This window comes from Lepus europaeus, chromosome 9, assembly GCF_033115175.1.
Source record: "Lepus europaeus isolate LE1 chromosome 9, mLepTim1.pri, whole genome shotgun sequence".
In the NCBI taxonomy this organism is placed as follows: Eukaryota; Metazoa; Chordata; class Mammalia; order Lagomorpha; family Leporidae; genus Lepus; species Lepus europaeus.
Genome location: NC_084835.1, coordinates 53,869,639 through 53,882,784, shown reverse-complemented (window position 1 = coordinate 53,882,784; position 13,146 = coordinate 53,869,639). Strand labels below are relative to the sequence as shown.

Below are 13,146 nucleotides of genomic sequence, written 5' to 3'. Positions count from 1 at the left end.
CCGGCGCCACGGCTCACTAGGCTAATCCTCCATCTGCGGCGCCGGCAAACCGGGTTCTAGTCCCGGTCTGGGTGCCGGATTCTGTCCCGGTTGCTCCTCTTCCAGTCCAGCTCTCTGCTGTGGCCAGGGAGTGCAGTGGAGGATGGCCCAAGTGCTTGGGCCCTGCACCCCATGGGAGACCAGGAGAAGCACCTGGCTCCTGGCCTCGGATCAGCGCGGTGCACGGCCACAGCGCGCTGGCCGCGCCGGCCATTGGAGGGTGAGCCAACGGCAAAAGGAAGACCTTTCTCTCTGTCTCTCTCACTGTCCACTCTGCCTGTCAAAAAAAAAAAAAAAAAAAGAACTAGAGGGAAAGACCCTCTGGTCTCTGGTCTCTGCTTTTATAAATCAGCTGAGAAGGTTGGAAGGGAAAGTGGCCTCATCAACATTTCTGGGTGAGGGGGTGAAGGGGCAGCACCCCAGCTTGGGGAGTTTCCAGGGGCAAAGGAGCTCAGCAGCTCTGTACAAAGGCACAATTAGAGTTTTTTACTTCAAGATTATAGGAGTCTGGTGGAACTGGGGACGTCAGAAGGTAAAACCTATCCAAACATGTAACAGCCAGTATGTGTGGCTCTGCCATCCACGGAGCCCACTGTTATTTTTTTAGTCAGACTAAAAAATTTGATTTAAAAAGATAACTTCAAGAAATTCAAATGGCCAACAGACACTCGAGAAAATGCTCAGGATCACTAACCATCAGGGAAATGCAGATCAAACCCACAATGAGGTTTCATCTCACTCCAGTTAGAATGGCACCTATACAAATCAACAAATGACAAATGCTGGCAAGGATGTGGGAAAAAGTTTCCCTGGTCCACTGTTGGTGGGAATGTAAACAGTTGTAACCACTGGGGAAGACAGTTTGTAGATACCTCAGAAATCTGAATGTAGACCTACTACTATATGATCCAGCCATCCCACTCCTGGGAATTTACCCAAACCAAAAGAAATCAGCATCTGAAAGTGCTATTTGCACCCCCATGTTCATCACAGCACAATTCACAATAGCTCTAAAATATGAAATCAACCCAGATGTCCATCAACTATTGACTGGGTAAAGTAATTATGGTATACATATAACCATGGAGTACTAACGAGCTGTAAAAAGAAAAGAAAAGAAATCCTATCTTTTGCAACAAGATGGTGGCAGATGGAAGCTATTATACTTAGTGAAATCAGCCAGTCCGAAAAAGACAGATATCATATGTTTCCCCTGATCCAAGGTAACTAATAGAGTATCTGATGTAATGTATTGGAATGAAATAGACATTTTGAGAATCAATGATTGTTTATAGCCCCTTTTCTATTCCTTGTTGAAGAACAATTTTTTCTTGAACTCTTTTATTTAGAGTAAGGTTAACTATTTGATCATTAAGTATACTGAAAATAGATCATTGTAAAAATTGTGGGAATCGGAGAGGGAGGGGGAAGAAGGATTAGAGTATGGGCAAGAGGGAGTGTTTGGAGGGAAGTGCCACTATATTCTTAAATCTATACACATGAAATATATGAAACCTGTATAACTTAAATAAAATAAAAAAGAATTAAAATGTTTCTTATCTTTGCCACAGTTCATTGAATCTGCCATTATGCACATATCTTCCTTGATCTCTGCAGTTCAAACTTTTCTAGGAGAGATTTTCATTTTCTCTGCAGAAGATGCGGTATTGGGTCACTGATGTTGCAAATTAAAAGAATAATAACATCAAATTGTCCTGTCCCAGAAAATGTCATCTGACTGATGGGGTATGTCTGCAAGAACTGGCTTGATGATTATGAATCGAGTAACTTGGGACCATATTAATACTGAAATATTGGTCTTCTAATAAATAGTATCATTTGAAAAATACAACTAAAGGTGCAGTTTTTTAATCCTCACTGCAATTATGATTATTCCATTACCTATGGGAAGATGATAGAGAACGAGCGAACAAATGGAATTTTTTTCCCAGTTGACTTCATTTTATTTTAAACTTTTAAAACAAGCATGCTAAAATTACATGGGATCTCCTTACCTGTCTGTGATGCCACACGAGTCTATCTGGAGATCCCTGAAACTCCCCAGCACTCCCTGCTGTACTAAGATGGGATCTACTACTGCGTCATCAATGGAAATAAGCCTCAGGCAGCCCTGAAACCCTTCCAGGGGGCTGCTGCATCCATATCCAGAGCTGTTGCCAGGGCAGCCTGAACATATAGGAAAGAACCAACTGTTATTTTGAAAATATTGCCCATATTTATTTTATGAGAACTGGGGTTTTTTGGGGGGAAAATTTATTTTATGAGAACTGTTTTTTTTTTTTTAAATGAGAAATGCTACTTAAAAATTGTAGTTTGGGGACAGTGCTGTGGTGTAGCAGGTTAAGACATCTCTTGAGATGCTCACAACCCATTTCAGAGTGCTGGTTCAAGTCCCAGCTTGGGGAACCTTGGTGGGGGTCCTGGCTCTTAGCTACATTCTGTCCCAGCCCTGGATCTTGCAGGCATTTGGGGTGTGAACCAGTGGGTGGAAGATCTCTTTCTCTTTCTGTCACTTAGTCTTCAAATAAATAAATTTTTTTAAAAAAATTATATATTGGTTGATTTGTAACTTGTCACAGATAAGGTTCTTACTCATATGTGGAAATAAAAAATTGATCTGATAAGATAGTAGATCAGTGCTTACCAGAGATAGGGTACAGAAAGGAGAAAGATTGGTTAATGGATACAATGTTACAGCCAGATAGGAGAAGTAAAGTCCAGTGTTCAATGTACAAAAGAGTGAAAAATCATATATATTTGACTTTGGATTTCAATGTATGGAATCAAGAGCCAAATTACATTCTCAGTATTCCACCTCTAGTTCTCTGAAACTCATAACCTTGCCTCATACAATGTATAATAAATTCCATCTTAAATAATTTCAAAGTCTTAGCATTAATTTAAAAGAGCAAAATCCAAAGTCTCATCTAATATTCAAGGCAAATTCTTTTGGCTATGAACTTCTTTAATGCTGAAAACAAATTAAGAATTTCCAATACACAATAGTGGAACAGGCCCAGGGTATATATTTCCATTCAAAATGAGGGAGATGGGAAAACAGAAGGGTAGAACAATCTGATCAAATCAAGATCAAAGCCCAGCAGAGCGTACATTAAAATCTAAAACTCTGTGTCTCGCATCCTGGGTACATTGTGGCAGGTTATGGGCTCCCAAAGACTCGGTCAGCCCTGCTTCTACAGCTTTACTGGTTACAGTCCATGCTTCAGTTTTTTCAGGTTATCTGTGTAGCTCTCTGAGGCATTGCTCTAATTGGGGCTCTCCAGTGCCTACAACCTTGTAACAGGTCTCTGTTTGGGATTCTAAGCTTTTCCATGAAATCATAATGGAAGGAGTCACCATAACCCCATAATTCTGACATTCTGCATCCCTACAAAACCAGTATCACATGAATGATTCCAGGTCGTGTTATCTGGGTGAACAATACTTGCACCAGCCTAATGTATGGTTCCAGTTGCAGGGTGCTTTGATGATTGAATATAGTGAAATTAATCCAAAAGCAGGCATGGACAAGCTCTTGGAACAGTGCCCCAGGTTTCCATGAATCAATTCTGCTTTTCCAGTCCTCTGGGCTTGTGAAGGGGTGGGGGGGAGGGATGCTTTGAAGATTTCTGAGATGCCTTAAAGACCTTCCTCTCATTACTTTGTCAAAAAGCACGCTGCTCCCTTTAACTTAGGCTAATCCCTTTAGCAAGAGGTTTCTGCACCACAATTCCCTGCTATAGAACATGCATTTTCTTGGCCACTTCTCTGGTGAGCCTTAGAATTTTCAAATACTTCTATTCTGCTTTTTCCTACTGGTTTTCACTGTAAAACATACTAATAGCAGCTGGTAACACCCTTGACAAAGCCTGAAAGCTTTGGTGCCTTCAAATATCTTACACAAAAGAAACTAGTCTGTCATCTTTAGGTTTGTCCTTTCAAAAAGTACTGAGGAGGATACAACAATTTCATAACCCTTCTGGAAGGTGAAACACAACTTAGGACAGAAGCTCCGACCTCAGCAGCTCTCAACTCCCAAGATCTTGGGGAACTATAGTCACAAAAAATAATCAGATTTCCTGGGGTTTCCCCTCTCTGCACAGCAAATCCTTGGTGGCTACTGCCTGGATCTCTGGCAGCTCTTCTGCATTACAGTCCCCATTGTTCTTGTTTGGTGCAATCATGAGTGCCTACACAGTTCAAGTGCAGGCTAAAGTGTCTCCACTGTTTTTGCAGGTCCAGCCAGTTCCATCTGAAGTCCCACCCCAACCTTTGATTTCATCCAGTCCCTAATTCCAGTCCTCACTTCTGGGTCAGGTCCAGCCTTAGAGCCACCTGCCACCCTCTTTCCTGACCCAACTATGTTCTTCTACCTTTTGGCAAAAGTTGAACAATGAGAGCCAGTGTCTGAGGCATCCCCATTTCTCTCCCCGCTAGCAAGGCTGTGTCCCCAGTCAGTCCTTCCCAACAGAGGACAGCAATGCCTGGTACCTCATGCCTGCATCCCCACTGCCCAAGGCAGTCCTCAGGGATGTCACTCATTTGCTCAACCTGAAATTCTTCTATAGTTTCCCCTGGTAGGAAACACATCTCCAAGGAAAAACTGCCCATGTGGAGAAGAATAACTTTTTTTCATGTTAATATACCAGAGGTACTTCATGTTTTTCTTTTCCTCATAAGAGGGTAACGGCTTCTGTCTGTGCTATGTTTGGTGTGGGCTTTGGTGGTGGGAAGGTGACAGTGGTATTAAAATCCACACCCAGCCGGCGCTGCGGCTCACTAGGCTAATCCTCCGCCTTGCGGCGCCGGCACACCGGGTTCTAGTCCCGGTCGGGGCACCAATCCTGTCCTGGTTGCCCCTCTTCCAGGCCAGCTCTCTGCTGTGGCCAGGGAGTGCAGTGGAGGATGGTCCAAGTGCTTGGGCCCTGCACCCCATGGGAGACCAGGAGAAGCACCTGGCTCCTGCCATCGGATCAGCGCGGTGCGCCGGCCGCAGCGTGCTACCGCGGCGGCCATTGGAGGGTGAACCAACGGCAAAAGGAAGACCTTTCTCTCTGTCTCTCTCTCACTATCCACTCTGCCTGTCAAAAAAAAAAAAAAATCCACACCCATGCTGAGTTCCTTTGTTGAACCTTATTCTCCCATGATGCCATCATCACCCAAATAAGAACAATCTACAAAACAAGAAGCGAAGAACCTGCCGTGGCTTAACAGGCTAATCCTCTGCCTTGCGGCACCGGCACACCGGGTTCTAGTCCCGGTTGGGGCGCCGGATTCTATCCCGGTTGCCCCTCTTCCAGGCCAGCTCTCTGCTATGGCCCGGGAAGGCAGTGGAGGATGGCCCAAGTCCTTGGACCCTGCACCCGCATGGGAGACCAGGAGAAGCACCTGGCTCCTGGCTTTGGATCAGCGCGATGCGCCGGCCGCAGCGGCCATTGGAGGGTAAACCAACGGCAAAAAGGAAGACCTTTCTCTCTGTCTCTCTCTCTCTCACTATCCACTCTGCCTGTCAAAAAAATAAATTAAAAAAACAAACAAACAAACAAACCTGTAAGCATCCTGCCTGAGTGTCTGGTTCAACTCCTTTCCACTCCTTCCTCTTTACCTTAAACAACTTACAGCTGTAGGGAACAGGTCTGCAGAGGCATCATAGGCCTGCAAATTCACACACCAGGCTCCAGGAAGTGTCACAGCCAAGTTGCTTCATGTGTCACCCAATGGCCGGGAACTTGAATGGGGCCGGGGGGTGCCAGGCTCTGAGTTTGAAGGAGAACAAGTCTTGGTCTTGGGTTTCTTGGATAATGCCTGCCCCTGGGAAGCCCCTTTTACTCCCTATTAAAGGCTGGGATGGACACGGAGACTCTTGATTTAGCCTTAAAGACAAGTAGAGGCTCCACCCACTGTTTCCGCTTTTCTCACACTTCAGAGAAGCAGCAAGGACAGAACTTCTAGATGTGTGTGAGCACAGGTACAAGGCTTCTGAGGTCCACACCCACCTCTGACACAAATGAATGAACAGGCCCTGCCAATGGGTCATCTACCTTTGCCTATTTCATATCTATCATATCTCTCTTAGCTTGAGAGAGAGTTAGGGGCGAATGGAGCAGGGGTTTAACTGTGTGCAACAACCTTCTGACAGTCAGACACTGGACCAGAACTTCAATGCTCTGGCTCTTAGAACATAAAAGTGGAGAAGCCACCATTAGCTCTGACAGAGAGTAAGACTTGAGGGGATGCAAAGCAAGTTAGGGAAGATTAATTTTTTCAGAATATATTTGAGGGGTCAACATTGTTTTGTATAGCATCCCATATGAGCACTGGTTCAAATCTCAGCTGCTCCACTTGTGATCCAGTTCCCTGCTAATAGGCCTGGGAAAGCAGCAGAAAATGACCCAAGTGATTGGGTTCCTGCTACCTATGTAGGAGACCCAGGTGGAGTTCTGGACTCCTGGCTTCAGCCTAGCCCAATCCCAGCTGTTGTGGTCATTTGGAGAGTGAACCAGAGGATAAAAGAGCTCTCTTTCTCTCTCTCTCTCTTTCTCTCTGCATGTGTGTGTATAAGTGTGTGTATGTGTATGTGTCTCTCTCCCTCTCTTTATAACTCTGCCATTCAAATAAATAAAATAAGTCTTTAAAAAATATCTGAAGCTGTTGACTTATAATAAGGGGAGATTTATTTAACCTACAGTTTGGAGGTTCAAATTTAAAATAGCATGGCACAAGCCTAGGCTCTGGTGAGGGGCCCCTGATGAATGATGGAGTGTGTGCAGAGGGAGGTTCACAGGGTGAGACAAGAGACAGAGAGACTGCCCATATAGAACCCTGGAGTCATCTCTCAGAGACCTCCCACAGAGATCTGGCTCAGAGAAATCACATTTCTCCACAGAGACTAAGCATGCAGAAACTGGAATTCTTTGGTTCAGAAGCAATGACATACAAAAGTGAAAAAAACTGCCAGCATTTCCCCAAATATGGAACCTCGCTTGGTACAGTGCTGACAATATCTGGGTGTTTTGGGCTTCTTGGAAGCTGGAGGTTGCAACTGATCATGTCTCTCCTGTGCTGCCAGTCTGCTGAGTGGTTTCGTACGCAGTAGGAAGGGCCTGGCAAAGGCTGGCTGCTCAGGTTCCCAAGAGGTGAATGTCAGGTTTTTTGGTGACTACTCAGTTCTTTATGAGAGGTACCTAGGTAAGGTCTGCATGCCAGGTTCCTGGTGAAAATCTGAGTGGGTCTCTGTGGAGACTCCCTATGAGATTCCTATACAAGTTCTTGGTGGGAGGCCTCTGAAATCTCTGAGGAAAGTTTCTGAATGAGGTCTCTGGGTAACACAAGGTCTCTGGGGAAGACTCCATCAGCCCACAAATACGCCTTTTACAAAACACAGTAATGACCTCAAATGACATTACAACACATTTCTAGGATGTAAAAAAGTCTTAATGTTCAGTTAACATGACTTAAACAAAGATTTATTATTTGAGAGGTAGAGTTAGAGAGGGGCAGAGGGGAGAGACAAAGAAAGGTTTTCCATCCTTTGTTTCATTCCTCAAATGGCCACAATGACTGGTGTTGGGCTTCTCCGAAGCCAGGAGCCAGGAGCATCTTCCAGGTCTCCTAGGAGGGTTTCAGGGACCTAAGAACTTGGGCCATTTTCCACTGTTTTTCTAGACAGGGAGCTGGATTGGCAGCGGAGCAGCAGACTCAAACCAGCACCCATATGGAATCATGGAATCATAGGCAGTGGCTTTTCCCACAATGCCACCATGCCAGCCACAGGATCCAATTTCTTAAAAATTCTGTAAAGTACATATTTTTGAAGATAGCCAGTAGGGATCCATTTTTTGTTTATTACAAGAATGACACATGGCTTAACATGGTTTCAAAATCTCAGCAAATACATCACTTAATCTAAACTTGAGATAAACCCACGGCCTAATACAATTACCAGAGGAGAAACATGTTAACTTGTGAACTGAAGAAGGTGTACATTTAATCAACAACTTCATAAAGAGAGGCTTCACTTACTATATATCCAGCAATTCAAAAGGAATGCACTTTAAAAAATTATTTATTTTTTATTTACTTGATATGTAATTGTCATGAATTTTTTGAAGACAAACTCATATGTATAGATTTCAAAACTTTTTCTGCATCCAAATAAACTTATTTTTAATTCAATTTTCCATGAACTTTGAAGTACCCTTGTAAATATTTTTTCAGAATTTTGGATTAAAGTTGCCCAGTGTATCCAGAAATTCTGAATATTTGTAAAATGTTCATAATAATTTGATACACTTAATGTGTTTTCTTCACTAGTAAGTCACAGTTCAATAATTTGTGCAAAACTGCAATGAACAATGTGCTTTAGGAAATATTCCCATCAATCACTGTACATTCATCTGTCATAAAACTGGCTCAGATGACTTGTAAATCAAATTTTCTGAGAATAAATTTGAATCTTGATGTCAGAACTAACTATGGAAGTTCATTCAATCTATTCAAAAGATATTGTCAATATTTATAGCCTCCATTAATAATTTATATTTTATTTTTAGTGAGTCACCTAGTGTTAATTTTGAAATCATTTTTACTATTTACATATGCCCAGGTGAAATCATAGATAATTAGATAATGGAGAAAACAAAAAGCGATCTCTTTCATTTTCAAAATAATTTATATCAAAACATTTTTCTAGAAATGGAATGTTTTTAAAGCTATAGATAAAAAATACTCTCTGGTTTTTGAAATACATTGCAAAATTGAATTTAAAGTAGATTTATATTTAAAACTGGTCTCATACTGCTTTCAATAAACTATGCACTCCAGAGCACAATGTGGATGTGTGGCAATCATGTGATGATTTTTTAGTACTCCAAGGAATAAAGATCTTTTCCCAAAAGATAGTAAAGTTACCATTCTACAGTGTTAATTCCTGGGAGTCATATCTCTTTATGGATCATAATATAATAGACAGTTTTGTACACTATTACGATATAAAGATCTCCCACAGGAGACATTTCTGGTGGTCACTGTCATTCTGACATTTCTACTATTGTCACACTAACACCATTGGCAAAGTGAGGCATCTCCAAATCTAGAAAACCCGAGGCCGGCCCGCAGCTCAATAGGCTAATCCTCCGCCTGCAGCACCCGCAAACGGGGTTCTAGTCCTGGTCGGGGTGCCGGATTCTGTCCCGGTTGCTCCTCTTCCAGGCCAGCTCTCTGCTGTGGCCAGGGAGTACAGTGGAGGATGGCCCAAGTGCTTGGGTCCTGCACCCCATGGGAGACCAGGAGAAGCACCTGGCTCCTGGCTTTGGATCAGCGCGGTGCACCGGCCGTAGCGGCCATTGGAGGGTGAGCCAACGGTAAAAGGAAGACCTTTCTCTCTGTCTCTCTCTCTCTCATTATCCACTCTGCCTGTCAAAAAAAAAAAAAAAAAAGAAAAAAAAAGAAAACCCGAGAGTTCCCTAATTGCTTAATTCACACACTTTCCAAGGTCAGTTTCATAACCACTCCTGTAGCATGACCTGTCTTTATTATTGTGCCCAGGCTATGTGAATTATTGCTTTTCCTAAACAGGTGCAAGTCTTGGGGTTACTCAGAAGTTTGCTATATTTTCTTTGGATATATTGGGCTTTTCATTTACAAGATATCTGTTTGGTTCTTTCTGAAGATGTTTATCATTCACATCATGTATTTTTCTAACTTAGTCAAACTGTATTCTCTTGCAGTTCTTTTTTTTTTACAAAAATTATTTTTTTTACAAAATTTTACAAAAATTTAATTTTTTACAAAAAATTCTTTATCAGGCATTCTATAAAAATCAATCTCTTTGAAGTCTGTTGCTAAAAAGTGGCTGTGTCCTTTGGGATGTTTCATGTTACCTTGTTTTTTGATACTTCTTGTATGCTTATGTTGATATTTGTCATGTGGTGGGTCAGTAGCCTTTATCCTTTTATAGGGTGGAAAATGTTGTTTCCTTAATGTGTGTCTTAATGTTTATTGAAGAAATTTGCCCAAGGTTCCAGTTGGGTGACCTCAGCTGAGGCTGGGTTAAGAGCAGATTCTGCCCAGGGCTAGGCAAGTGGATAGGAAAGGGTAGAAGGAGAGTGTCTGGGCTGAGACCTCAGAGCTGGGAGAGGATGTTGAGGGCCAGGCTGCTGGTTCCACATTCGGGGCTGTACTACATTGTCTCTTACCTACGTGGAGAACCTCTTGACCTGTTAATTCACAAACAGAACACCAATGTCTCATTGAGTAATAAATCTATCTCTTTCCCAAAGGCTCCAGGGAAAGTCAGCCCAAAGCTGAACTTTTTGCCTGTGGGCTCATCCCCATTCTTTAGGCACAAAGACATTGTTGATATTCAGACATGCCACCACCTTCATCTCTATGGCCTAGAAAACCTCAGCCTCCTGGGTATTGCTATGGTAAAATGCTTTGGTATTAGTATCAGTTGAACACCATCTTCCTATATCTTCCTCCACTGCAATCAGTGGTAGCAGTGTTGGGGGCATGGGGCACTCATTCTCCATTCTGGCAAAGATGCATGGGTATTGTGGTAGCCCTTGGTAGTGGACGTAAGGTTGAAGTTACTAGAGTACTTGTCCTCACTCCCAGTGGGACAGACACGTCCCAGCAATGTCTATGGTGGCAGGAGTGCATGGGTTCCAGCAGTGGTGAGCACAGCCCTGGGTTTTGGCAGTGGCTTGGAAGTGGGGAAACAGCAAAGGCCATGGGTGAAAGTGTGCACACTGTTAGTGCCCTGGGAAAGGATCTTCTTGGTCTTCTGAGCTGTTTGCCCCCTATAGTGCAGAGAAATGCCTGGACTACAGTTCTGATTCGCAGCTGTTCTGCTGAGTCTAGTTGGGTTTATGAGGCTAGTTTTTTTGGCTGGTGCTGGAATGTCCGAGTTCTCAGGGCTGCAAATATATAGGGGCTTCTGGCCTCAGGGCAGTATGGATCCAAAGAGTGACTCCTTTCTCAAGATGGCAGCACACTGCTGCCGCCTATGCTAGTGGATTAGCAGGGAGGCAAGTGTGAGCTCCTTCTCTGAAGCAGCTACCCTCCACACTCCAGCTAGATATCTTCGGCAGGTTCTAAGCAGTAGCTAGGATTGCTGGTGTTCAGCATCTGTGAAGATGGTGTCTGCTGGGATACTCCTGTTTATCCATTCCCTTGCATTAGCTTCTCTATGGCTCTTGGGCCAGTGTTGAGGTTGCCAGTTCATGTTATCCCTCTTTATGCTGCCATCCTAAGTTTCCATGTCCTATGGGGTTTCCATAGCTACCTTGTTGCATTCTGGTGTTCTCCCTTGAGCACTCACCTCAAAATGTAGCTATTTGTTGCTTTGATTTTTCTGTGTGGAGAAGGGTCAAATACAGGGAACCCCTATTTGGCAATCTTGGATTCTCTGGCTCTTATCTCTTTTTAAAAAAATGTGTTTTGACATCCATCACAGGTAGCAAAGTAACAACTGGGTCACAAATGCACTACTCAACAGAGCTTTGAGGATGGGGCTTCTGCTTCACTTTCACAGTTGCTCTGGGGGATCACCAGTGTTTAGATAATAGAATTTATAATTTGTATGCCTGCAGTCATATTTACTTTCATGTTGTACTGTCTCCATCATAATTTCAAAATGATCCTAGAAAGCAGTTAGTAAAATGTGAAGGTTTTTTTAAGTTCCAGAAGCAACTCAAACACCGATTAGCAAATATATCTTGTTACTGACAGAGCGAAATGACGTTTCTAATGCCCAAGGCCTTTCTGCATGAATATCCACATGAATGAGACTTTTTATAGTTTCAGTAGCCCCTGCCTTCCAAGCTCCCTGGCTTTAATTTCTCCTGGCTGTTCTCAATCGATGAGTGGAGAGATATTCTGTGAAAGGCTGATGTGCTGACTGCATTATCGTGGTAAGAATGTTCCATGGGGTCGGCGCTGTGGTGCAGAGGGTTAAAGCCTGGCCTGCAGTGCCAGCATCACATGTGGGTGCCGGTTTGAGTCCCAGCTGCTCTGCTTCCAATCCAGCTCTCTGCTATGGCCTGGGAAAGCAGTAGAAGATGGCCCAAGTCTTTGGGCCCCTGCACCCACGTAGGAGAGCCTGAAGAAACTCCTGGTTCCTGGCTTTGGATCAGCTCAGCTCTGGCCTTTATGGTCATTTGGGGAATGAACCAGTGCATAGAAGACCTCCCCCCCCCCCCCCCTCTCTGGCTCTCCCTCTGTAACTCTGTCTTTCAAATAAATAAAATAACTCTTTAAAAAAAGAAAAATGTTTTCTGGCAATAAAGAGAAACTGCAATTATTTGATTAAGTTCAACTTTGGCAAAACATCCTCTATTTATCAGGCAGTGAGAAATTTGCAACAGACTCTGGAGGATCTAATGCTCTGGGAAACACCTCCGTGTTCCTGGGTACAATAAAGTAAACGTAGCAAACAGCAGAAAAGGGAATAACAATCACTTAGCATGTTGATAATTTCAGCGTATGGTGATGAAAAGACACTCCACTAAGGGAATCCTATTTAAAATCAGTCTCAAGGGGTGAGTGTTTAGCCTAGTGGTTAAGATGCTGCTTAAAACAGCACTCTCCCACACTGGGGTGCCCGAGTTTGATACCCTGCTCTGACTCCAGTTTTCTGCCAGTGCATACGCTAGTTGGCTGTGGTAACGGCTAAAGTAATTTGAGTTCCTCCCACATGTGTAGGAGCTCCCAGCTTCAGCTCCAGCCCAGTTTCAGCTGTTACAGGTATTTGGGGAGTGAACCAGTGGATGGGAGCTCTCTGTCTCACCCTTTGCCTCCCAAATAAATAAATTCTAAAATCAATCTCAAATATGGTCCTTTAATTCAGCCTATTTGGTTGTACATGTGCATTTCTGTCCACAATTCACAATTTTTTCTCAATATTCTTATTGAAATAAGAGGGATCCAGAATGATGACTGTAATTTATTTTCTTGAAATATAAGACAGATTTTCAGTGTGCTTATCTCACATACACACAAACAGTAATTAGATGTGCTGTGATGGATATACTAATTAGTTTGACTATGTAGTCAGTACACAATTCATCACATTGTTTCTTCACA

At 43.2% G+C, this 13,146-nt stretch overlaps 1 protein-coding gene across 3 annotated transcripts in view; it reads right to left on the bottom strand.

Annotated features, from left to right (window-relative positions):
* LOC133766538 (contactin-associated protein-like 3) overlaps positions 1-13,146 on the bottom strand; it is a 181,170-nt gene that overhangs the window by 67,297 nt on the left and 100,727 nt on the right. For all 3 annotated transcript variants that reach the window (XM_062200213.1, XM_062200212.1, XM_062200214.1), the window contains exon 8: positions 2,055-2,226. In XM_062200213.1, coding sequence (XP_062056197.1) covers positions 2,055-2,226 — 172 coding nt within the window. The remainder of the gene's footprint in view (positions 1-2,054; positions 2,227-13,146) is intronic.